Here is a 23,911-nt window from a genome sequence, read left to right as displayed (position 1 = left end):
CTGAGTTGAGAATCTATAGACTGCTTTGATGCAGTCTTCGAAATTGCCGCAGCAACTAACATCTCAGTCGCGAGATTTCAAATTGCCTTTCTGGTGGCACGGCACGTCTTGGGACGGCATTTCTAGTCTGATGTTTCGGCGGTCTAATTATTAGTCAGAGACACTTTGCTCGTCGAATCTCGCCATTCTCATCTTTGCTTGAGTAACAGGATAGCCAGTTTCAGGTGGATCTTAACTTACAGAAATGTGATTGCCAGTGCTTTTCTCCCTTGGCAGAGATAGCTTTCCAAAAGAGTATATGGTATAAACAGAGGAAGAATTAGATAAAGCGAGAGACTGAAACTGGAAGAAGGGATTGTTTGGTATGTGAGTACGCGTAGGAGTGGGAGTGGGAGTGAACAGGAAGAGGAAGAGGAAGGAGGAGGAGGAGAGAGTCCATAGCCATCAACCAGGTCAATTGTGGTCAGTGAATCCAAAAATCTAAACCAAGATTGAATGATGCCGGCTGAGACGTATGGTCAATGAATGATGAAGTAGCTAGCTTTGCAGACAGCAGCCCTGGAAAACCTTTGCGTCATTGAATGTGCTACGCATGGCCAATTGATTCACTGGCTCTTTGTCCGCGATTAACTCCAGAAGGTATCGATCCTGGTGAAACCGACATTGTAGATTGAATAGTCGGAAGTCTCATGAGGATGTTCGCTCGGTAGTAATGCATCAAGGCATATCCTAGCTTTTGGTCTCTTTGAATGAGAAGCTGTCCCTAGCCGCATGCTAGATCCCAGTTTCCCATGAAGGGGCGTATGCTGAGCCCTTGGAAAAGGTAGACATCAGCAGTGGCCGTCTAAGATGGCATAATCCGATTGATAAGGATTTCATGCAATGAGTATAGTGGTTGTCGGACGGGGTGATACATTAATTACCACGAGTATATCCTAGAGCTTAGAAGTAGCATTTTCACCGAGCAGGCAGACAGGAGGCATATCATAGATTATATGGATTCCCATATCTAGAGTACGGCTTTCCATCCAAGACGATATGCCTTGGCTATGCTATAGCAGCATAAATATCAGATTTTAGAATTGTAATGTGGATCTGTTTCGATGGCATGCATAGACCCAGCGGGAGACTGCACATATCAAGGAATCTTGATCATAGCGATAGAGGCAAAATCCGCTGAAATACGCCCGATGTTGCTTCGGCTTGATAGCGATGTTGCACGTTCAGCAGCAGGGGTCTTGCATTAGGGGCAGGCAGTCTCCCTCAGCATGGAACGTTTGCCGTCGTCGATGAATTGTGGACTCAAAGTCGAAGCTCGAGTTCTCAACACTCGGGAGAAACGAGAGAGAGTTGCACGTAAGAAGCGGGGTGAAGAGGTTTCTGACGATGAGGACTTTTAAACGCGTTTGAAAGGTTAGAAGCAGATGGTAGTTGGCTCGATCGATGCTGGATCATTTTGCGATCAGTGGACCTGTCAGGATATATCTTACGAGCCGAGGCTCGAACTGAACGTTCGAGGCTGGTAACGGTGTCGATTGGTCCGACCTTACTCAGTAGTCTGAGAAGAGAACCTTAGACATCAGGCTTAGGATTATTAAGTGCAAAGAGATGATGCGCTGAAGGTCCAACATCTACTAGATTTGAAGAGGGGGAAAGGGGGGGGGGGCGCAGAATGCTGAAGGCGGTCAGGCCCGCCTTCAGCTGCCCTACCTCGATGTCGAGATAACCTCACAACACGTCATATCAGAATCAACATCCCGTCGATATTTCGACCACGTATACACTATTCTGAACCTATTACGAGCAGCAAATCACTTATTTAAGCCATTAAACCAGGTTTTGAATTCGTATGACCGTGACTTCTATGAACATTAAAGCATAAGCAAAAAAGCTATGTAGCATGTAATCGACCCCTTTTTGACCTTTTAAACGCATTTAAAAGTCCTCATCGTCAGAAACCTCTTCACCCCGCTTTTTCTTAGCAATTCTCTCTTTACGCTTCTTTCGTAATTCGCTAGAAGTGAGCTTCTTCTTCTTCTCAACGACAGTCTGAAGTCAAAGTTAGCATCAGGGTTCATCAAAATATCGGATATATCCGGGGGGGAGGGGGTGGGGGCGGCGGAAAGCCGAGAGTGGAAATAGAAGGGAATAGCATACCTTGTTGCCCATGGCATCGACGATCTCAGTGTCGCCGGCGTTCTTATCCTCCAGACGGGGACCGGAACCCTGACCCTGAACCCAGTTGTGGCCGGAGGGGGTCATCTTACCGTCGACGACGGCCCAGACTTCCTCAGTCAGGTTCTCAGTGAACTCACGGGAGTGAGTGATGATGATAACACCACCCTCGAAGGTCTTGATGGCCTTGGACAGGGCACCGAGAGAGTCACGGTCCAGGTAGTTGGTGGGCTCGTCCAGGACGATGACGTGGGGGCGCTGCCACGAGCAGGCGGCCAGGACGACCTTGACACGCTGACCACCGGACAGACCGCGCATGCGGGAGTGAGAGACAAGCTCGGCGTCGAGACCGAAGTTCTCGCAGTGCTGCTCGATCTCCTTGCGGACCAGGGGACGGAACTGACCGCTGGCGAGGGCCTCCTTCTGATCGACCTCGGCGACCATCTTGGCGTGGGACTGCATGATCTCGGAACGGGGAATCCAGGCGTTGTCGGTGGACATCATGGGGGTCCAGCGCTCGGACTTCATGCCGATGTTGTCACCCAGGGCGAACGAACACTCGTACTCGTAGCTGTTCTTGAACTTTCTACGGGCGTGGATACCAATGACGCGACGGAAGGTACCCTCGATCTTGTAGATCTTGTCCATGGCCTTCTCGTCCTCCTCGGTGACGATCTTGTTGGCACGGTCCATGGTCTCACGGTCCTCACCGGTCTGGAAACGCCACTGGATGTACTCGGAGGGAGTTTTGTCGAGGTGGTTATCGATGTGGGCGAAAGCGTGCTGCTTGATGTAGGCGATACGGATGTTCTCGTGCTGGTAGACGTCACCGGAGGTGGGGATCAACTCACCGGTCAGGACGTTGACCAGGGTGGATTTACCAGCACCGTTGGGACCGATGACGGCAATACGGGAGCCCAGGGAGACCTGGAAGGTGATGTCGGTGATCTGGGGCTTGGGGGTGTTGGGGTACTGGAAGGTCATGTTGTTGACACGGATGATGGCCTTGGCCTTGGTCTTGACACCCTCAAGGAAACCGGGCTCGGGGAACTTGAACTCGATCTCGGAGGCACCGAGCTCGTAGTAGGAGCGAGCGGCAGGGACACGCTTGACGAACTCGCTCAGGTTACCACGGTAACGCTTGAGCTTGAAGCGCTCGTAGTGGACGACGTGCTGGATGACGTTGTCCAAGAACTTGCTGTCGTGGGAAACGATGATGGACGTGCAGGGCGAGGTGCAGAGGTAGTTCTCCAACCAGGCGACGTTCTTGACATCCAAGTGGTTGGTAGGCTCATCCAGCAGAAGGATATCGGGGTCCTCGAAGACGGCACGGGCAAGAGCCAGCTTCATCTTCCAACCACCGGAAAGGGAGGTGATAGGGCCCTCGAGCTGCTCCTTGAGGAAACCGAACTCCAGAAGCTTGGCCTCGACTTCGGACTGAGGGATCTCAAGACCGACCTCGCGGAGCTTCTTCATGGTCCAGCCAATGACAGTCTGCTCAGTATCGGCAGCGTCCAAGTCGTGCTCGACGTAGACGGTCTTGACCTCGGACTTCTTGGGGAAACCCTCGAGCTGCTCGTTGTTGATGGCGCGCATAAGAGTGGTCTTACCGGTACCGTTGGGACCAAGGAGACCGTAACGCTGACCACGCTTGAGGCGGAGGTTGGTCTGGTTGAGCAGGATCTTGGCACCGTAGGCCAGGGAGAAAGTGCAGTTACACAGATCCTCACCCTCCTCCTCATCGGAGAGGACGGCATCAGCCTCAGCAGCGAGGGGAGAAGCCTTCTTGCGGAGGGTCTCGACGACGCTCTTGGCATCCTCCTCACCGACGATGGCGGCAATGTAGGGCTGGGCGTTCTGGGTCCAGCTGGTGACCTCAGCGTCCTTCTCGTCAACGAGCTGACCGGCAACGGCACCGACGTAGTTGATGACAGCCTCAGCGCCCTCGGCCTGGGTGGTGTGCTTCTCCTTGAGGATGTCCTTGAGAATAGCAGCGACGGTGGAGATGTCACCGGCGGTGGAGATCTCGGGGATCTTGCCGTCCTTGACATCACCGACACGGGTAAGAGTCTCCAAGGCCTGCTTGGTCTTGCCACGGGCCTCGGGGTCGGCCAGGGTCTCGAAGTTCTTCTCGAGACGGGGCATCAACTTGGGCAAGAAAGGAGCGACGATCTGGGGATCCTCGACCAGCTTACACATGTTGTCGACGATGACAGCGGACTTACGCTTGATGGCGGTCTCACGCTCAACAAGACCACGGTCAAGCAGGGGGACCATGATAGCGAGGGTAGGTCCGGTGACATCGGAGACGAAAGTGGTGGCACCGAGCAAGTGAACGGTCTCGGAGACGTTCTCAGGCTTGGCGATACACTTGATGAGCTCAGGAATGAAACGCTCGATATCCTTGTTGACAATGAGACCGCAGACCTTCTCCATGGTGCCGTAGGCGGCCTTCTTGATCTCAGCCTTGGTGTCCCACATGGCCTCGGAGACGACGGGGATCAGATCAGGAACACGGAAAGAGAGCTGAGCGGGGGCAGATTCGACGAGAGCCTCAATGCACTCGAGAGCGGTGGCCTTCTCTTGCCACTTCTGGGCGTTCTGGAGGGAGTTGAGGATGGGGGGGAGGACGGCCTTGACAGCATTGCCGTTGATGCCCTTGACGATGGCGATAGCGGCAGCGGAGGCAGCGTTCTTGACGGGAACCATCTTGTCACCGACGGTAGCGAGAACGTCACCGAGGATGGCGACAAGGTGGGGCTCGACACCAGGAGCGATGGTGGAGTGGGAAGCAATGGCGCGGATGGCGTTGCAGGCACGCTCACGGGCGTTGGCATCCTTCTTGTTGGCGAGCTGCTTCTTGAAAGCCTCGACAGCCCTAAGTCCGGGTGGTTAGTCTGGTTCTCCCGTCTGCAGAATTTTTCGGTCTAACTCGAATGACCAGACCACGCAATGATGACGACGACGATGATACTCACTTCAGGGGCAGAACCTGCTCGGGGATGGGACCGCTGAACAGGTGAGCCAGGTTGTCGGTGGCAGCGTTGACCTCATCCTGGGAGGTGGAGAGGTTGAGGTTCTTGAGAAGGTCCTCGAGAACAGCCACGGACTGGGCAGTCTCCTTGCTGGTGGCAGCAGGAAGGGAAGAAGCGTCAGCAGCAGGCATTTTGGTCGTAAAAGGTTCCGAAGAATCGTAAGAGAAAAAAGGATAAAAAGCGAGAACGTGTGAAAAAACGTTCTAGGGTATCTCGAGAAGAGGAGGTGGTGGCCCACGAAAGATTGCGTCTGATTCACAAAAGACGCAACGCACGCTCTAAAACGGCCTCTATTTTTGTTTGTCCAACAAAGACAAAGGAGAAAAACACAAGAATTTTTAGAGGAACAAAACCTCTTTTGAAAAAAAGGGAGAGATGAAGGATGAGGGGGGAGAGAGGGAGAGAGAGAAGGAGGGAAAGGAGGGGAACAGGGTAGATTGGGGGGGTATGATATTTATCGCTTTGTGGCCTTTTTTTCGCCGCCCAACACCCGCTCAGCCATTAAAAAATTTAAAGAAAAATTTTTTCTTGTTCCTTAGAATGGGTCGCACTAGCGCCGGATATAGTTTAGGGGCAGTTTCGATAGGACTCAGCGACTCAGCAGCAGCCAACCCACTGGAGTCTGTGGCTACGACCGTGGTCAATCGACAACCCTCAATGGCTGGCCGGCGGGGGCGGTAGTGGCTGAGTCAGCCATTTCCCTGCCAACTTTCTCCTTCCCCCCACCCATTGATTCCACTTCCATATGTAAGATTCTTGCTCTGGCTCTGGTTCTGGCTGGCTCTTGCTGTTGCTATCCATTGAGTCTCTTTGCTATTGTCCGCCATCGATCCATCTATCGCCTCCTTCCTTCTCAACGGGATCCCGAAGTTTGCCTTCCGCAATTACTCATACTCATGTATACAACGAATTCTGACCGCTGATACTAAGTAATCATCACTAGTGATGAATAAGTGACAGCAAGAAACTACCAAACTCGGACTCGACTACCAGCCAACCCCACCGCAAGCACGTATCCTCATTATTTGATTCCACAAATATACGGATGTTATACAAGACCCTCGACAGGGCTGAGAATCGCGGCTCATCACGATATCCGACCCATCCTGATAATCTCCCCAGTTGTTCATGTTAGCAAGTCACTGCAATTAATCCAGCGGTATAAGGAGGGCAGGCGGCCTTAGCGCATCCCTCATACATAGTACATGTAGAAGAAAGCATAAACCCCCTCCCCGCCTCCCCTCCCTTCATGGATACTATCAAAAAGTCAAGTTCATCCCTTTCCCAGTGATGATTCCGGGGTGCAGCAATCAGTTCCTTCAAAGCTGATACGTAGCGCACATTGCGGAACGGCTGTAGGTGGTTCTCCGCCGCCGCCGTCGCCGCCCCCCCCCCTCTGCTTGCCTGGTTGGGGTCCTGCAGATGCTGCTGCTCCGAGGTCTATTTTCAGTTGCCACCCTCAGATCATTCCCGGTGGCGCAGCCCCCCATTCTAGACGGCGACGGCTCAATGGTCTTTCTTCTAAGCGGTGGCCGGGAAGAAGAAAAGAAGGTTAAGAGATTTGGGAAATGACACAACACACAGCGCAAAAAAAAAAAAAAAAAACTCTGAAACATTAGAGTTGAGATGCACCCGTGGATAGAGGCGGAAATCCGTTTTCGTGGTGTGCTTGCTCCACGACGCCATCGCGATGACTGCTTCGTTGGTACATACCGAATCTACTGCTAGACAAATATGTTTGCTCCGCCTTAAGCGAAATACATACATAGGAGGAGGATTTTGTACAATCTTGAACTGAACCAAGTTTGACAATTGAGGGGCATCTGGAGGTCAGCCTGATGCTTACTCAGACGTTGATACTCGATTGATTTTCATGTGACAGAAGCGTGCTGTTGAAAGAGCCCTAAATCTACAATCTCACCCCGGATATTTACTGCCCTTGCCAACCGTTAGAAAGTCCAGAATGGGCATCATCCCTAAAATACGAGGAATCAAAGAAAGTCAACCAGGGATAGACATATTCCCTGGCTGCTGCAACCCTTGTCTGAGACAAATGAACGCTGATGGGCGAGATGCACAACACCGCCATTTTCTGGGCTTGGAGCATCCAACTCACCGCATGAACTGTGCAGGGTTGCCCTTACTACTTTAGGTACGGTACATATAGCAGTCTACGTGCTCGGCTCGGAGTAGGTGGTTTCCACACCTACATAGCTTAGCCCTGCGGGGGTTCCCTTATCATGCTTATCGGCCATCAGAAATAAAGTTCCTATCGCTTTCTTCTCCCGATTCTCCATTATGTGGGAGCTTGCTATAACGCACTGATAATTAGAGAATGCCCCTTCATTTCATTACAGCAAGGCATTCGTTCTGTAAAGGTTACTTTGTACGTGCGTAGACAAAAAAATGTGAAAACCAAGTTCGTTTACTGGAACAAACTGTTGTAGCGAGGTTCGGTATAATGTGAACCCTAGCTTCTATGTCTCTACGCCTCTGAGACTGTTCAACGGACTATAAACATCGCAACCAGAGCAGCAGCCGTCATGCTGCGTCTTGCAATGCGCGATGAAGCCGTGCACTCGCCATAACTAGGGCAAGGGTCATGGCGGGACAATGCTCCTTAGGGAACGTCGTTGGTTTTATTCAGATGTAATAGAAGATGCCCGATAGTATTTCCATGCAGTCATACCACGCATAACTCAAGCTAACCAACACATGTCCACATGTCCTGAATGAATCAATGTTCCTATAAGCAGTCCACTATACCACCTATACAAGAAGCGCTAAACTCTAATGAATACTACCCCCAAATCACGTCCGCCCGAAACAAATCTCATTCGCAGCCCTCACCACCGCCTTCTCGCCCTCACTCATATCTGCCGTCACCTCCCAAGGACTTTCACCCAGACCCATCGCCCTTCGACCCTCGGGACTGATAGTCTCCCAGTCTAGAGCCCCCTTGAAGCCCGCCTCACCCGCGCCGCCAGCTCCAGGGAAATCCCACGGCGGGGAGTATGACAGCGCCGCCTGCCGCTGCTTGACCAGATACGCGACGTTCATCTCACACATGGGCGTGGCAGGGATGTACATGACGCTGGAGTCGCCGGACCCGCGATGCTCCCTGTCGACCGAGTGCAGCGAATCACAGTGCCAGGCGACGTAGTCGCCCGCCTGGACCTCCGGGACCGAGACCATGGTGGTCTCGAGGGCGAGGTGCGGGTGGGTGAGCGGGTTGTACTCCTGACACGCGCCCGGCACGGAGCCGGGGAAGGCGTTGTCGAGCATGGGCTGGCCGGTCTTGCCATCGAAGAAGGGCCGGAGGATGGTGTAGGCGGAGCTGTGGCGCAGCATGGGGCAGACGTGCAGGGAGCCCTCGCCCGGCGCGGTTTGCGACATGGAGAGCCAGCCCTGGAAGAAGCGCAGCATCGAGCAGGCGCCGGCGCCGTTGTAGAGGTCCATGCGGGCGGCGACGCGGTGCTTGGCGTCCCAGGGGTCGTACTCCTCCCACCGGCCGGCCAGGATGGGCGCGTAGACGCGCGCGTACTCTGGGTCCTCCCAGCGCTCGAGCGAGCCGCCATCGATGTGCGGGCCCAGCGTGAACTTGGCGTCGCCGGGCTGGCGGATGCGCAGCCGGTCCGCGTAGGTGAGCGGGTTGCGGGTCGAGATGCGCGTGCTCGCGTCCGACGAGTGCCACAGTTGCTGGAGGAAGCGCTGCGTCGTGAGCAGGTGGGCATCGCTGCGCGCCGCCGCTTGCGACGGCGTCCAGTACAGCTCGTACACCGCGGGTGAGTCGGCGGGGAAGGCTTTCACGCGCTCTTGGTTGGCCGCGATGTACTCTTGGATCTGCGTCTTCCAGGTTAGGGCTTGCGAGCGCGGGACGACCTCCCGGATGACTACGGAGCCACGGTGCCGGATCTCGGCGAGAGTGGACTCGGGAACGGTGCCGTTGACGACATCGGTGTATCTAACGGAAGGGATAATCTGGATCCAGGCGTTAGTTTTGTTGTTGTTTTCCATAAGGGGGGATATGTAGGAGATGTATGCATGCATAGAACGTACGTCGCTGCCCTTCGACTTGATCTTGTGAACTTCTTCCTCGAGACTGGAGAGAAGTCGCTTCCAGCTTTCCTTCAATGCTTCTTCGTTCTTCTCAAAGTATTGGAGTTTTAGATCGCGGAACCGCGAGGGCAAGGGCTCTGGTTTGTAGTCGGGCCGCAAGCTGGGGAACACACTGGAGATGTCGCCCGCGGCCTTGGTCATCGGCGATGCTGAGGTCGATGTCGATGCGGCGCGGGCGGTTGCCCTGGCTGTTAATCTCGATAATGTCATTTTGACCAGTAGCTTGCGTAGCTATTAGACCTCTGGGAATCGGGATAGCCCCAATGGCCAATGGCCTCTGCGGAGTATCTTATACCCCATGGGCAATTGTCGGGAAGCCCAAACCAGCGAGCGGGCCGGTTACTGCTTTGAGTAAGTTGCCGACGCCCCGCGTTCGAAGCGAGTTGAAATGGGGTATCACTGCGTCACTGTCCACTGATCCAGTCATTTCGGTGCGAGGCGACTCGTAAAACTGCCGACTGGATCCAATATGTTCGGCTAGTCATTGCTTTCGAGTGGGAGGTGATGAGGGGTTGGTGGTAGCAGCTGTCTGTACGGTCGATGCTTAGGAGAAATGAGCAGGTATAGTGGCTGTTGCAGGACTCGACCAACTGGCACTGCACCTCAATGCGATACAGCGATAGTAGTGGACTTCCTCCGACTGTGCTCCATCTGTCCGCGATAGTATTCCCCAGAGTACGGACGAAGAACCATACAAACTTGGAATGGCTCGAGTTCCTACGCATTGTGGCATAATCTTCGGTGTGACCACGATGAACTCTTCCAACTTTTGAACTCGAGGGCATTGTGTCACCATGGCGAGGAATGGCAGTTGTCTAACCCACCTACAATCTATGAATGGGCGAAGGGAACCATGATAAGGAGAAGTGAGTGCAACTGCAGAAATTGGGTGTATATGCTGCTATGCTCTGTTGTACAACGCTGCACAAAGCCGGCTAGTGAGTGCGTCGTAAGGTGCGTGTGTATAGGGCTGCCCTCATTCATTTGACAACGCCTCATAAATTCAGAGATCGAGGGCTGGGATCACCAACTGCCCCCGTGACGCAATCGGTAGCGTGCAAGCCTTCTAAGCTTGAAGTTGCGAGTTCGAGCCTCGCCGGGGGCTGTTATTTTGGTTGTTCCTTGTGTGAAGGATAGTGATAGTAATGAGCCTTTTTCTTTTTGCTTCGCTTAGAATTTTGTCCAACTTTAAATCTCGGATTTCGCAAACCTAATTGCCATCCTATCAGGATGGATATCCTACGATGAGAAATCCCAAATGATGACCAAGCTTAGTGTAGGACCATGCAGCTAATAGGGCTGGCCCTTTCACAACAACAGCCCCCGTGACGCAATGGTAGCGTGCCAGACTTCTAATCTGGAAGTTGCGAGTTCGAGCCTCGCCGGGGGCTTCTCCCCACCTTTTTGGTGCCTGTCCTATCATCATGGTCATCTTATCCCACATGCTATGAATCCTAGGCTTCATAGATGTGATCCCTCCCTCTCTTTTCTTTTATTGTTTTCAAGTTATCGTTGCTCACGGGACGGTCTTGTGCAACCATGGCTGAACATCCATTCGCGCGAAGGCTATACTGACCACGCTCTTCCACTTAACCCGACGCACCATGATACACGATACTCACTCTTGCGGACCACCAGACCCAGTCGATTTCCCCTCATCGGTCTTTGTCCGGGTCCAGGTCAGCTTCGTCGAATCTCCTTCCCTCGGTCCACAATGTTGAATGCGGGTAACAACACCCCGAACCTTCGGATTGATACTGCCCGAACGAGGTATAAAGAAGACATAAGTCCATGTGGCACGGCGATAATAGCGCCCATTTCTGTCGCTTCTATACCCAACTTCCATACATTATGTCCTTCTCTGTGAAGGGACGCTCTGCCATCGTCACGGGAGCAGGCTCCGGTGCGTCAACACTCCTTCACTAATTCCAGGCGGCTGCTACGCGAATAAAGGCATGTCACTGATATATCTAATGTAGGAATTAACCTCTCCTTTGCGAAACTTCTACTTGAGAATGGGTGCGGCGTTCTCATTGCCGACCTAGGGCTGCGCCCCGAAGCACAGTCGCTGGTGAATCAGTACGCGGCCTCCTCCAATGGGCCCCGTGCTGTCTTCCAGAAGACTGACGTGACCGACTGGAAGCAACTGGAGCATATGTTTGAAGTAGCAGAGAAGGAATTCGGGGAAGTGGACATCGCCTGCCCCGGGGCAGGGATCTACGAGCCTGTATGTGCACCCCGTAAAACCCCCCGAAGAAGCAAGGGATGTTTAGCTTATGGCCTGTCTCGCATGCAGCATTGGACCAACTTCTGGCGACCCCCGGGAACGCCAGAGAGTCGAGATCCACGAGATGGGGGCCGGTACGCCTTGCTCGATATCAACCTGACCCATCCCATCCGCACGACGCAGCTAGCCATCGCGCACTTCCTCCGCAAGGGCAGCACCAGCAGCAACCAACGCCGCAAACACATCGTTCACATTTCCAGCATTGCCGGGCAGAATCCTGCTCTGGCAACCCCAATCTACGTAGCCACCAAGCATGCGATCAATGGCCTGGTCCGGTCCCTGGCCAAGCTCGACCAGAAATGCGGGATCCGCGTCACGGCGGTGGCTCCCGGGGTGATCAAGACGCCGCTCTGGACGGACCACCCCGAAAAGATCAAGATCGTCGACGCCAAAGCCGATGAGTGGGTGACCCCCGAGGAAGTGGCTCAGGTCATGCTGGCGCTGATCCAGCAAGATCAAGTTGGCGAGATCATTGGGGATCAGACAGGTCAGGGTCCTCAGTTTATGGTTAGTGGAGGAACGATTCTGGAGGTCTCCAAGACCGTGCGTTCGGTTAGTGCCTTTAATGATCCCGGCCCCGGTCAGCGGCCCGGAAATACGGTGTCGGACGCCAATAAGCTGGAGGATGAGGTATATGATTTGCTGTCGCAGCAGGGTTGGGGAAAGCCGAAGCTGTAGATTTTATTTTCATTGCTGTAGGGAAGCAGTCATAGTGAGATTGTGCTGCCAACGAAGAATGAAGAAAAGAATGAAAAAAATAATTGAAAAAAAAGAGTATCAAGTGGATCTATTATAGGTGTATGTCCATCGCATTTCTTAACCCATTTGAGATAAAAAGAGGGGAAGGGGGAGGGGGGAGGGAAAAAGGCGGAGAAGAGCGGCAAGGGAAGGTGTCTGACTAAGGAAGCTAAATTGGGAAAGATACGAAGAACCGTGACCATGACCGACCACAATCCAATCTCTCTCCCTCCAACTTATCTCCGCCCCTCTTGACTCGTTCGTTACTCTCCTCGCTCCTCTCCCTCCCTCGTCTTTCTCTATTTCAAGAACACCACCTCGACACTCTTGTCCTCCCCTTTTCCCTCTCTCTTCTTCTCTCCTGCCTGCTGTCGCAAGTTCAAGTGGCCTTGGACCTCATAGTATGCCGGGTTGACCCACCCCGGGATTCTCCTGTCGTGTGGCCACCTCTTATCAATCAATCACTTTCTCACTAAACCTCAACTTGTGCCGCCAACATGATGGACGATGAGGCTTCCGTTGGGGTGGTTTCACCCAGAAGTACGTCTCGAAGGTAGAAACTCCCTTTTTCTCCGCACCTGCTTTTTTCTCCGGCGCTTCTTATCGCTGACGGTTTATTGTTGCAGGCGTGGCGGGAGAGGGAAACGAAGCGCCGGACACCATGGCGACGCCAGTTGGATTAGTTGCGTGATCAATCTGGTCAACACTAGTGAGTTGGAACAATCCACAATCAATGGATTCTCTATATTGGCGTTTTTTTCTGATGGGATAAACTCCGGTAGTCATTGGCGCCGGTGTCCTAGCCATGCCACTCGCGATCTCGCACATGGGCATCGTACTCGGTGTCTTTGTCATTTTATGGTCGGGAATGGCAGCAGGATTCGGTCTATATCTTCAGTCTCAATGTGCACGATACCTGGAGCGCGGAACCGCTTCGTTCTTCGCCTTGTCGCAGCTCACATACCCCAATGCGGCCGTTATCTTCGATGCCGCGATCGCGATTAAATGCTTTGGAGTCGGAGTCAGCTATCTTATCATTATCGGAGATCTGATGCCGGGGGTGGTTCAGGGTTTCGTGGGGGGTTCTCCGGATTACGACTTTCTGGTAGACCGTCATTTTTGGGTAACAGCCTTCATGTACGTCTCCCCATGGGGATTAATACTGGGACTATCCTAATGTGTCCTACTTTTTCAGGTTGATTGTCATTCCTCTCTCCTACCTCCGACGCTTGGACTCGCTCAAATATACGAGTATTGCCGCACTCGTCTCCATGGCATATTTGGTTGTATTGGTTGTCTACCATTTCGTGATCGGAGACACAACCACTGATCGGGGTCCTATTCGCGTGATACACTGGGCAGGCCCTGTTCCCACGCTCAGCAGTCTTCCTGTCATTGTCTTTGCCTTTACATGCCATCAAAATGTATGATGCCTTCCAGCGTGATGCGTCATTAGAGCATTGCTGACTAGTGCAACAGATGTTCTCGATCTTGAACGAGATCAGCAACAACAGCCATTTCCGAACTACCGGAGTCGTCTTCTCTAGCATCGGTAGCGCCGCTGCGACTTATATTCTTGTGGCTATCACCGGCTACCTTTCGTTTGGAAACAGCGTTGCTGGGAATATCGTTGGCATGTACCCGCCAGGCCTCTATGCTACGATCGGCCGTGCCGCCATTGTCATGCTTGTCATGTTTTCCTATCCGCTCCAATGCCACCCGTGTCGGGCGTCTGTCGATGCGGTACTGCGCTGGAGACCCAAGCCCGCGGGCTCCAGTGACAGCTCGCCCCACCGGCATCCACTTTTGGGGTCGAGAGGCAACCGTGCCCCTGAGCCAATGAGTGACCTCCGATTCTCCATCATCACCACCACTATTCTCGTGTTGAGCTACATCGTTGCCATGACCGTGTCATCGCTCGAAGCCGTGCTTGCTTATGTCGGCAGCACCGGCAGTACCAGCATCAGTTTTATTCTTCCAGGTCTATTCTACTACAAGATCTCTTCTCCTGACTCGCCGCACCATCAACGCTTGATGAAGGAAGACGACGAGGCGGGCGATGCGATCATGTCTGACGGCAATGATGACGATGAGGACATCGAAACCTCGCAAACCCGTCCGCTGACGGAGAGTGGTATCCTTCGCCGCGGCACTCGTCAATGGCGCAGAGCACTATTGCGCAAGCTGAGTCTGGGTCTTGTGATCTACGGAGTCCTGGTCATGGTCGTGTGTCTTATCACGAATTCAGTCTTTCTTGCCTCTCATTAGCACTCAAGGCAGGCCTACGCAGAGCCAAGCTAGGCTTGACTTTGGATTCCCTTTCATCCTCTACCAACCTCTGTCAATCTTTTCTCTCTTTCCCTTACTTAATTTCTTCCCTTTTCCTATTTTATCTCAATTTCAATCTCAGTTCCATTTGGTTTTTTTTGTCTTCCATTACCCCCCACCCCCCCCTTATCCCCCACTTTCCTTCCGCATTGCGTGCAGGTTTATTAGAGCTGGGGTCTTGATTCAGGATTACAGTTGATTGGAACTATATCACTATACCACGGCACCGGCGTTTCAGGGGAACTCTTGTCTCTTGTTCATGCGTTTGTTAGACATCTACGCATTTTCTTTTATTTGAATTGATTTCCATTGGGATATACCAGAGTCGGGATTGGGATTTTAACTCAGAGAATCAGAAATACACATACAAAACAATCAATTCAGAGTTCGCAGATGGTTACTTTTTTTTTGTCTTCACTTATGACCATTGAGTTCATCCTTGCCCCCCCCCCCCCCTTTTAGGGGATCCCTCTCCCACTGCATCTCCCTGTAGACTCCAGATTAGAAGTGGGACTTGACAACCCAATGCATGAAGTAGAACAAGGTCAGCGACTACCTAACCCTTCCTGGACACTTAGAATACAACAGCTTGGCTCCGAGACCCACTTGGGGAAGCAACTAAACCAATAACCAAGCAATTTAATTGGATCTGTTCTAAATACTTACTAATCCCACAAGTATAACTATGCTCTCTCTTCAATATGGATAGATACTGTCTTTTCTGACTGTACCATTCGCATCCCTGATTTGCCTAGGTAGGTACTGTACCAACAGACCGTGGAGTCGCGCGTTGCTTCTATTGTAAAACAGCTCCATACAAACACCCGTCTTCGACAAACCTTTTGTTTAAAGGGCGACATCACTTTCGAAAATCACGCCAATACTTTGACTGACGAGTCGAATATAGTTGGTTCTCTGAGCCTGTCCCAAAGACCACCACGTCGGTCCGACCGCTTAGCTGCGAAATCCAGGGCTGATCCCTCAGCACAGCCGCTCCGGGAAGGCCAGAAAGATACACGGACTTCTCGACTTCGAGCAGATCAGTTCTGTGTGTACAACAAGGGCCCGGAAGAGAAGGTTCCGGCCTTTATCGTTGAATACAAAGCACCCCACAAGGTTTCTCTAGCTCACATCAAGGCTGGCCTGCAAGATATGGACCTTGATGAAGTCCTTCGTCTGCCAAAGGAGTCACCGGAGCAAACCTGCCGTCGCATTGTGGCATCAATCATCACTCAAACATCCTCCTATATGATTCTTTGTGGGGTAGAGTTCGGCCTGGCCTCTACTGGTGAGGCGTATATATATCTTCGCATCCCGGAAAACGACCCTTCTACCGTTTACTACTACCTTTCCGTGCCGAAGGAGGGCGTCGGACCGACTACAGGATGGACAGGAGATCTAAAGGACAATAATAGACTGCATCTAACTGCGCTGGGCTAAATGTCGGCTCTTACTGTTCGCTCTTTGCAAGTGCCAGTCCGAGATGTCGCTTGGGTTACTTGGACATCAAGTACATTACAGATCTGGGAGATGGTATATGATGAGATTCTAGAGGAGATTCTAGAGGAGGACAGCTCTACTTCTGAGTTTAAACCACCGTCTCGAAGTCGTTTGGAATACCGCCGTGTATCCCCCGTCAAAACCAGATCCAGATTTGCGGTTGTTGCGGCCTGCAGGCCTTCGACACTCATGATGGCTATGATCCCGACACGCCTAGTCGACGGCAACCTCGAGGGTCCCGTCTTCCTCCCCCATCTTCACCGACCGTACAGAAAACGCAAACCTCACGCTCCCAAGGGAAGTCACGGCAGTATTGCACACAAGTGTGCCTTCTAGGCCGGGTTCGAGGTGGGAAATTGGATCGCAACTGCCCAAATGTACTCGGCCACGGGACTGATCACCATCGATTGAACCAAACCACGCTTATCCGACAGCTCAACCAGCAGCTCTCTCCCAAGAAACTACAGCCTGATACAAAATTGGGGTGCGAATCGCTGCACGTACACGGGACGCGTGGGGGCGCTCTTTAAAATCACTCTCTGGTCTCCCGGTTATACTTTTGTCGGAAAAGGCGCACCGAGAGAATTTGTGGACGGCATCAAGCGCGAGAGGCTCACACGTATTCACGTCTTGCCCCAATCCAAGGGACGGTCGTGCCCGTCAATTCCTTGGCAGCTTGGCACTTCGCCGCCCGCTCTCTTACGATGGCATTGTTGAGATTGTTCATATGATGTTTATGGGAATTTGCTGGAAGGACTCTAGCCCGTCAGCATGCGCTCGATCGCTGCCAGATGATCCAACAAGCCGAGAGACCTCACTGCCCAAACTCCATATCTTAGGGGTGCTTCTATGGCGATCGATCCCATCCCGGGATATATGACCGGGAACGAACACACCCGCTGCGTGATGTTCATCGACTTTGAGCGCTCCGTGGCTACAAGATCCACGCCGAATGCCACTGGGTCTCCGTGGGAATCCCACGCGCAAACGGGAGGAGGCCCCGCGGGCCCTTGGAGAAGAAGAGTCCGACCACCCAGCTGGACTGTTTTGAGCGGGAGAAAAGGCGCATGGTCAACGGGCTATAATGATATGCGCTCCGTAGGCCCTCTCCCCAAATACCCATTTGGAATGATTTTACTCCGTAGTCTGCTTTGGAGGGGGCAAAGAAGCCCTAGGTAATTCCCATCAATCCTCCCCGTGTAACCCACCCCCTAAGAGGGGGAAACAGGTGAACGAAGTTCCTCTTTCCGGCATACACATCCATTGTCTCTTGGGGGCCCCAGTACAATTCGAAGCCGCGATATCCAAACCAGCTTGGGCTGAGAATGAGATTGTTCTTTGCTCCGGCCCGCCCGCGCTCCAATTGCTCGAAGCGAAAGCCATGGTTTTATTTAGGTTGGTACATATCCGGGTTGCTCGCCAGGATTTTTTTCTCCGCTGATTTTCGTTTCTCGTATAGTATAAGTAACCCACACCCCCAAGGCATTGTTGTCTCCCCCCAGATTCCGTCGGTTGTTGTTATTTTGTAATCCAACAAGATCCTACCCGGGCACTAGTTATCACGCTGTTGGCTGCAGATACTACACGTCTTGGCAAGTTGGGAGGTTGGAAGAAATCTACGTGTCCAAGGGAGGGAAGGTAACTCAAGAAGCACAACCTGGCCTGGCATTCTAGACCATATCTGATTTACAAATGTGAATTAAAAAGGGGGAACCGGTACACATGACTTGAAGAGCAGAAAATGCTGGGTGCATGTAAAAGAAACAAGACTGCTAATTCATGATTTCGAGATTGGGCGAACGCGGAAATGAACTGTGTCCAGAGCATGAGCCACAGGGGCAGAGATGGAATTAGGTAAGAGGTTTAGAGAAATACGACGGCGCAACTCTGGTCGGGGAGAGACGGAAGGCAAACAACAAGATCAAGAAACTCCATGGATCGTTAATGTGATTTGGCAATCTTGTTTGGTATTGGTGTAATAGCTTTATGGTTTCTTTTCCTTGGTGTTGTTTGGGGGTGAGTCATGGAAGTGGGATTGAGGAACGGGAACGGGAACAGGAACCGGGGGGAGGGGGGAGGTAGTGATAAGTAGCTAGCTGTAGTAAGCCTAAGCCCAAGCCTAGGGGACCTGCTTGCGCGGATCAAGCCAGAACTCGACCCGAGCTTAGTTATTGCTCTGGCTGTTCAAGATGCGCAGGATGGCGAGGAACAAGTTCAAGATGTCGAGGTAGAGGGAGATGGAGGCGGCGATCTCCTCCTCGACGTGGTAGTGGCGCATGACGAGCTGGGTGTCGACGAGGATGTAGCCGGCGAAGACGAGGGCGGCGACGCCGCCGTAGACGAGCTCGACGGTGCTGTTGCCGGGGAAGAACATGGCCATGAAGCCGAAGAGGATCAAGAACCACAGCGCGCCGAACAGGTAGGGCATCCAGTGCGTGAAGTCGTACTTGGTCTGGCACGCGAACAGCGTCAGGGCGACGAACAGGCCCAGCGTGATCACCAGCGCCTGCAGCACGATCCGGCTCTCGTACAGCGAGGTCACCACGCTGATCGAGTAGGCCTCCATGATCGTGAAGCCCGACAGGAACAGCAAGTTGGCCGGGTACGACTTGCGCTTCCAGTAGGTCACCAGCATAAAGCCCAGCGCCCCGAACACCGACAGGATCATCACCCAGAAGTTGGACTGGATCCAGTTCCGGTAGCTGGGGCTGAAGAAGGAGATCGAGCTCATCACCGTCGTGAGGAGGAGTTGCACCGTCCTGAAGTTTTGAGAAAAGTGTTAGGGTCGTAAACACATACAGCTGGCTACACTCCGGTTCGAGGTATGTCGGGAGAGACACTCACAGAATCGCATAGACCTTGCGGATGAACTGCATACGAATGGGCAGGGTGCCCTCCGCCACAGTGCCGCCGAACTGCATCACATACTGTCAGTCTAGATCTAGAAGAGTGCGGGACGGAAGCTTTACCTTGAAGTCATCGGGAACATTATCGTCTTCGCTGCGAGGCGCCGCCTGCGTGTAATCGGCCGTTGCCTGATAAGAGGGCGGGGGCTGAGTGTAAGCACGCTCTTCAAAAGAGTCGCGCTGCGGCGCGGGCTCATATCTAGTATTGGCAGCCATATTTCTCTCAGGGTAGCTTCTATGGAGTAGTGGGAAGACCAATCCAGAGAGAACGAGATGGTTAATGCTTTAAATCTCACGGCTGACAGGAAGACGGGGGGGCGAAGTGAAGTGGAGAGAGAAGGGTCGAGAACGCGGGCGGAGATACCGCCTTTCGGGAGCCGCGTGACGTCGTTCCGTCACCTGATTCTCTTTATCGCTCTCCTGAGCCTTAGGCAGAACATTTACTCTTCAACTACAAGGCACGGATTCGCAGCATCGTAAAATATGATCATCTGTTATATGCGATATTATGTATAAATTCTATCCTCTAATATATGCCATGAATGCAGATATCCTATCGCTAGGACTTGAATGCGCGGCCCCGACCAGCTCAGAGGCTGTTACTCCCGGTCGTCGTCATCATCTCGATACTCCTCCACTATCACATTTCCACCCTCGGACGACGGCCGCGAGCCTTCTTCCTCATCTGTACTATCTTCCGGCGTATCCAGGCCCTCCCGGGTTATCGAAGCGCTATGCAACTCGCCAGGACGCCTCTTACGCTGGAAGTCTTGGGCGTGGGCCGCAGCCAACAAGGTACCAACCCGGGCAAGACCACGGGGGCTCCGGACAGACAAGCCTGGAGTGGGTGGGGTTCCTTGCTCGGCGTCGCCAATGGTAGGCACGGGCGCCAGAGGTTGATGGTCTTGAAGCTGCATAGCCTCCTCTGGCTGAGCCATCGGGGCCTGTGGTTTGGGAACTTCGTATGGGAGGGGAACATCCCTGGATGCTCGGAAGAGAAGAACGTTGGTGCAGTGTTCGTTCTCCACACGGAAGATCGTCCACACCCCTCTGCGGCCTACCTCTGAAAGTGCAACAGCGAAACTGAGGACAGCCGAATGCTGAATGTCTTTGCGGAAAATCGCATAGAAGATCCAGTTGAAGCGGACCACGACATCGATGACCATCCCAACATAATACACCCACGGCTTCCGGAAGGCGAGCACCTCGCGAAGCATTGGGTTCTTCGCGTGAGGGTTTCCGAGACTCCAATCCATGGCGAGATCCCAAACGGAGCAGTAGACAGCATTCAGCAACGCAAACGTGATGAACGGCGCCTCAAAGCTCGAGACCTTGTCGATACGGTAGAGACTCAGGGTACAATAGTAGAGGACAGTGAACATGTATTTGCCGAAGTTGAGCAAGTGAGGAAAGGCGTTCCTCGTGTCGGCATATCGACGTAAGCACTGAAGAGCTCTCCAGATTCCTGGAAGGCACGTGAAGAACCCCAGCAAGCGGGAGTGAGAGGAGTTACACTGCTGAGGGTCACTCCAGTGTTTCGCATAGAGACAGAAGAACAATTCAATATTCTAAGATCGATCAACAACCACTGCCAGAGTTCGTGCAACAATAGAGTGATACTCACGCCCATGGCGTACGTCTGCGAGCAGTACATATCACCGAGAAAGAAGTCACGAAATTCGACGGGGTATAAACCAGCCAACAAAAGTCGCCACTACCATGCGTAGTTAGTTTCAGCTGCGGTATGTCAACTAGAGCACTACTCACATTGGAATATGCCCACCACTTTCGACTGTGGTGGTATAATGTGCGCACTGGCAAGAACAGAACTATCACCGTCACACCTATCAGAACGACAGGCCAATAGATATATGCGTCGTTGATCATCATGAAGTTCAGCCACATGAAGAGACCTAGTATGAACAAGAAGAAACTCGGTAACTGCAGTCGCGTCAATATCAGGCAATCCACATGACGAGATAGAAGTTCTGACCTCAGTTAACTGCCGCCAGTCTAATGCGTGTCTGGTGTCGAACTCGAAAACGAAGACGTAGTTTATCTTGGCCTTCGTCCAGACCATGCAGTCCAAGCAGAATAGGAGAAAATGCAGAACGATGAGGAAATAACCACCGTAGATCTATCGCCGTTAAATAACCCAAGAACTCGCGTACTGGGCATGCAAGACTAACCTGGAGCAAGTAGCTTGTATTTAGCTTCACGTCGGAATCGTCATTATCCAAGTTACGGCTAGCATAAACCAATGCCTGGGCTGCAAACAGGATGCCAGCCATCAACAGGAGACCAGAACGGAATGTGTTCGGCGAGTAGTCTCCAGCCTTGTTGACTGTATGGCGCAGCTTCGAGGCGGCAATCTTGCGGTTCCCGCGCTCAAAATAACGTGCGTAGAGGTCCTCTGCCGCCGACAACAAATGCTCCGTAACCTCACTCTGAACGAACCACGCCTTATTGACCTTCTCAGAGAGGTATCGCATCGGGGGGTGCGCATTGACAACCTTGTCATATTTCTTGTTAATTTTCCGGAAAGCGGTCCGGTTCAAATAGGCGTATGCCTTCAACAACTCCACGCCACGATAGAATTCTTGAAGCGCATGTTTAAGCTTTCTCTTGGCGGAGCGATACGGAACCTCGGCGTTGTTGGACTCTTCCGGCCGTCGTGCGAAATCTCTCCGCGTGATGGTGTTCGGTAGGTCTTGCGCTTGTCCGACCGGGGTTGCCAACTCTGCCAGGGCCTTCGAATTTTTCCCAAAATGACGTCCCGGGAAAGCATCCTTGATTTTGGCGAATCCGCCAAAGCCGTTTGCCTGCGCGTTGTCCTTCTTGATTCCACCGCTTTTCGTTTTCCCAAGCACTTCTTGGGTGCGCTGGTCCCGCATGATATGCAGCTGGCTTCGGAGCACCTTCAAACGCTCCGCCGCTTCTTGTTCTTTCATCTGATAGAACGAATCTATCTTGGCTAGCTCGCCATCAAGGAAAGCGAAGAACTCATCCTGCCGCTTGGCAATCTCCGATGTCGACGTATCAGTGGTGTCGCGCTTCTCGGGGGCATTCCAATCCTGGTAAGACAGCACCCGCTGCAGTAGGGAGCCTCTACGGTTCGACGGGCCTGCACCCGTGTTCCTCTTATAATCCTTTATACCACCGGCAGCGGGTTGTGGCGTCGAGGGGCTCCGGCGCGATCTGGCAGGCGTAGCTGGTCGCAAGCTATCGTATCGCGATAAAATCGGAGACGGGCTTTCGGGACGGTGGTCGTCTGTATCATCCTCTCTTTCTGGCGACGAGAACTCAACCTCCTTAGGATCGATTGCTGGATCCGGCAACCGCAGCGAGGCCACATCCGACGAAGCAGCCTGCTGTGATGGCGGTGTGGCGACAATACTGCCATACGTGCCGACCACGCCCGAGAAGCGCGATCCAGGGGCCCGGAGGGGCTGACGTTCACTGCGCGCCGACGTTGAGCGTGGTGTCAAGCCATTACTTCGCACCGGCGTGGAGGGAACCTGGAGGGTGTCCTGGGGCAAATCGTGTCGGATTTCGCTTCGAAACGACGAGCGCGGATCCGAACTCAGCAGGCGATCGGACTGGTCATGTTGGGGGTAGGAGAAATTGCGGATGGACGGATGGCTAGGGCTGCGATTGGCTTTCTGTAGGGCGCGCGAGATGGCTTTGACTTTCTTTTTGCCGGTCTGTCGTCCCCCAGCGTCACACAATGATGAGAATCGGAACCACAAGCCCCCCCGCGTATGGGAGCAAGCACTGGGGAAGCACCAACCTTGTAGTCGAGATATTTAGCTCGCCATTCTGGAACTAATTCCTGTTCCAGCTCCCTGTCGCCAATGACTGGGTCAGCAACGCCTCACAGAAAACAAGCATTCCGGAGCAATGGTGGGTTGGGTGAGAGTGGGACACACTTGGCGAATTTCATGCTGGGAAGGCAAAGGCATGAGCGAGCATAATACGGTTAACAAAAAAATTACAGCAGATACCCAGGAGGATTTATGACGCAGAAAGTGCCATCACAGTGGCAACAAGATGAAGCAGAAGAATGGTGGAGCAAGTTGACAGGGAATCTGGTCTCCGAGGATCAATCGATAAGGGCTCCAATAGTTCGTAGGCTTCGTAATCTCATTGCTCAGGGCGATTGGAAAGTAGCTCAAGACAACGATCAGTTCATTCTTGGGCCGAGAAGGTAGAACAAGCACACGATTCTCCAATATAGGACGAGGGGAAAGAGGAGAGGGGAGTAAAGAGACAGAGTAAAAGGAAAAAAAAATAGAAGATAGAAATAGAATGTCACAGTGGAACGGAGGGCGGAGGTAGAAGCAGATAAGAATGGAAGAAGGAAAATACGAGTAAGTTCAAATGTGGAAAAACTAGAAGTAAAAATGCGAGAAATAGGTCAAAAGCGAGACCAGAGGCAAGCTACCACAGGTTCACTAACGCCCGTCATAGCGAGACAACTGACAGACAGACAGATAGACCGACAGAGAGCGAAGCGAGCAAGATACCTGATTTCATGGATCAAAATTGGTGAGGAACGAGTGAACCTTCTTTCTTGCCTGAATTGAGCGTCTATCGTAGCCTGATAGGCCCGGGTTTATGCACGTGCAGCAGCCGATGAGCTCATTTGCAGGAGCCTTGGCAGGGCGGTGAGTGGCCAACATCAGTCATTGGCTGCTCTGTCATACCGGACAAAGTATCCCCATAAAGTAAGAGTTTTGCCGCGCATACACGGTGGTTGCCGCTCGTATACTCCCTCTCCACTACTTACAGTCCCATGGATGTCCCAGACAGCTTCGCATTTT

The 23,911-nt window shown here is 52.7% G+C and overlaps 8 protein-coding genes and 2 non-coding genes across 10 annotated transcripts; 5 read left to right on the top strand and 5 right to left on the bottom strand.

Annotated features, from left to right (window-relative positions):
* Window positions 1-1,910: 1,910 nt before the first annotated feature.
* Window positions 1,911-5,613, bottom strand: BO95DRAFT_447060 (putative translation elongation factor eEF-3). The gene is made up of 3 exons (XM_025587535.1): window positions 5,154-5,613; window positions 2,158-5,053; window positions 1,911-2,049 (listed from the first exon to the last, which is right to left on the bottom strand). The coding sequence occupies exons 1-3, from the start codon at window positions 5,339-5,341 to the stop codon at window positions 1,936-1,938; spliced, it is 3,198 nt and encodes a 1,065-aa protein (XP_025437909.1). The 5' UTR covers window positions 5,342-5,613; the 3' UTR covers window positions 1,911-1,935.
* An 875-nt stretch (window positions 5,614-6,488) lies between these two features.
* BO95DRAFT_272421 (uncharacterized protein) lies at window positions 6,489-7,044 on the bottom strand. Its single transcript, XM_025581599.1, has one exon. It carries the CDS (start codon window positions 6,824-6,826, stop codon window positions 6,530-6,532), a length of 297 nt encoding a protein of 98 aa, XP_025437908.1. The 5' UTR covers window positions 6,827-7,044; the 3' UTR covers window positions 6,489-6,529.
* Window positions 7,045-8,021: 977 nt separating this feature from the next.
* Window positions 8,022-9,470, bottom strand: BO95DRAFT_373332 (DUF1479 domain-containing protein; the record flags this gene model as incomplete). The annotated part of the gene is made up of 2 exons (XM_025583047.1): window positions 8,022-9,191; window positions 9,270-9,470. 2 exons carry the CDS (start codon window positions 9,468-9,470, stop codon window positions 8,022-8,024), a joined length of 1,371 nt encoding a protein of 456 aa, XP_025437907.1.
* Window positions 9,471-10,361: 891 nt separating this feature from the next.
* BO95DRAFT_t271 lies at window positions 10,362-10,434 on the top strand. Its single transcript has one exon. It is a non-coding gene; the product is annotated as a tRNA-Arg (tRNA).
* A 214-nt stretch (window positions 10,435-10,648) lies between these two features.
* Window positions 10,649-10,720, top strand: BO95DRAFT_t272. Its single transcript has one exon. It is a non-coding gene; the product is annotated as a tRNA-Arg (tRNA).
* A 460-nt stretch (window positions 10,721-11,180) lies between these two features.
* BO95DRAFT_456668 (uncharacterized protein) lies at window positions 11,181-14,622 on the top strand (the record flags this gene model as incomplete). Its single annotated transcript, XM_025588421.1, has 8 exons — window positions 11,181-11,232; window positions 11,309-11,556; window positions 11,626-12,246; window positions 12,413-12,414; window positions 12,981-13,063; window positions 13,137-13,491; window positions 13,550-13,778; window positions 13,834-14,622. The coding sequence occupies 8 exons, from the start codon at window positions 11,181-11,183 to the stop codon at window positions 14,620-14,622; spliced, it is 2,379 nt and encodes a 792-aa protein (XP_025437906.1).
* Window positions 14,623-16,122: 1,500 nt separating this feature from the next.
* BO95DRAFT_435840 (uncharacterized protein) lies at window positions 16,123-16,518 on the top strand (the record flags this gene model as incomplete). Its single annotated transcript, XM_025585198.1, has 1 exon — window positions 16,123-16,518. The coding sequence occupies one exon, from the start codon at window positions 16,123-16,125 to the stop codon at window positions 16,516-16,518; it is 396 nt and encodes a 131-aa protein (XP_025437905.1).
* Window positions 16,519-18,346: 1,828 nt separating this feature from the next.
* BO95DRAFT_422899 (Bax inhibitor-1 family protein) lies at window positions 18,347-19,304 on the bottom strand (the record flags this gene model as incomplete). Its single annotated transcript, XM_025584609.1, has 3 exons — window positions 18,347-18,941; window positions 19,027-19,097; window positions 19,152-19,304. The coding sequence occupies 3 exons, from the start codon at window positions 19,302-19,304 to the stop codon at window positions 18,347-18,349; spliced, it is 819 nt and encodes a 272-aa protein (XP_025437904.1).
* A 243-nt stretch (window positions 19,305-19,547) lies between these two features.
* Window positions 19,548-20,776, top strand: BO95DRAFT_272330 (uncharacterized protein). Its single transcript, XM_025581598.1, has 2 exons — window positions 19,548-20,103; window positions 20,167-20,776. Exons 1-2 carry the CDS (start codon window positions 19,823-19,825, stop codon window positions 20,528-20,530), a joined length of 645 nt encoding a protein of 214 aa, XP_025437903.1. The 5' UTR covers window positions 19,548-19,822; the 3' UTR covers window positions 20,531-20,776.
* Window positions 20,615-23,261, bottom strand: BO95DRAFT_272315 (SPX-domain-containing protein). Its single transcript, XM_025581597.1, has 5 exons — window positions 23,018-23,261; window positions 22,879-22,933; window positions 21,278-22,792; window positions 20,856-21,225; window positions 20,615-20,802 (listed from the first exon to the last, which is right to left on the bottom strand). Exons 1-5 carry the CDS (start codon window positions 23,029-23,031, stop codon window positions 20,759-20,761), a joined length of 1,998 nt encoding a protein of 665 aa, XP_025437902.1. The 5' UTR covers window positions 23,032-23,261; the 3' UTR covers window positions 20,615-20,758.
* Between the last annotated feature and the right edge of the window lie 650 nt (window positions 23,262-23,911).

This window comes from Aspergillus brunneoviolaceus (assembly GCF_003184695.1).
Source record: "Aspergillus brunneoviolaceus CBS 621.78 unplaced genomic scaffold BO95scaffold_80, whole genome shotgun sequence".
NCBI classification, from domain to species: Eukaryota; Fungi; Ascomycota; class Eurotiomycetes; order Eurotiales; family Aspergillaceae; genus Aspergillus; species Aspergillus brunneoviolaceus.
This window is presented reverse-complemented; position numbering and strand designations above follow the sequence as displayed.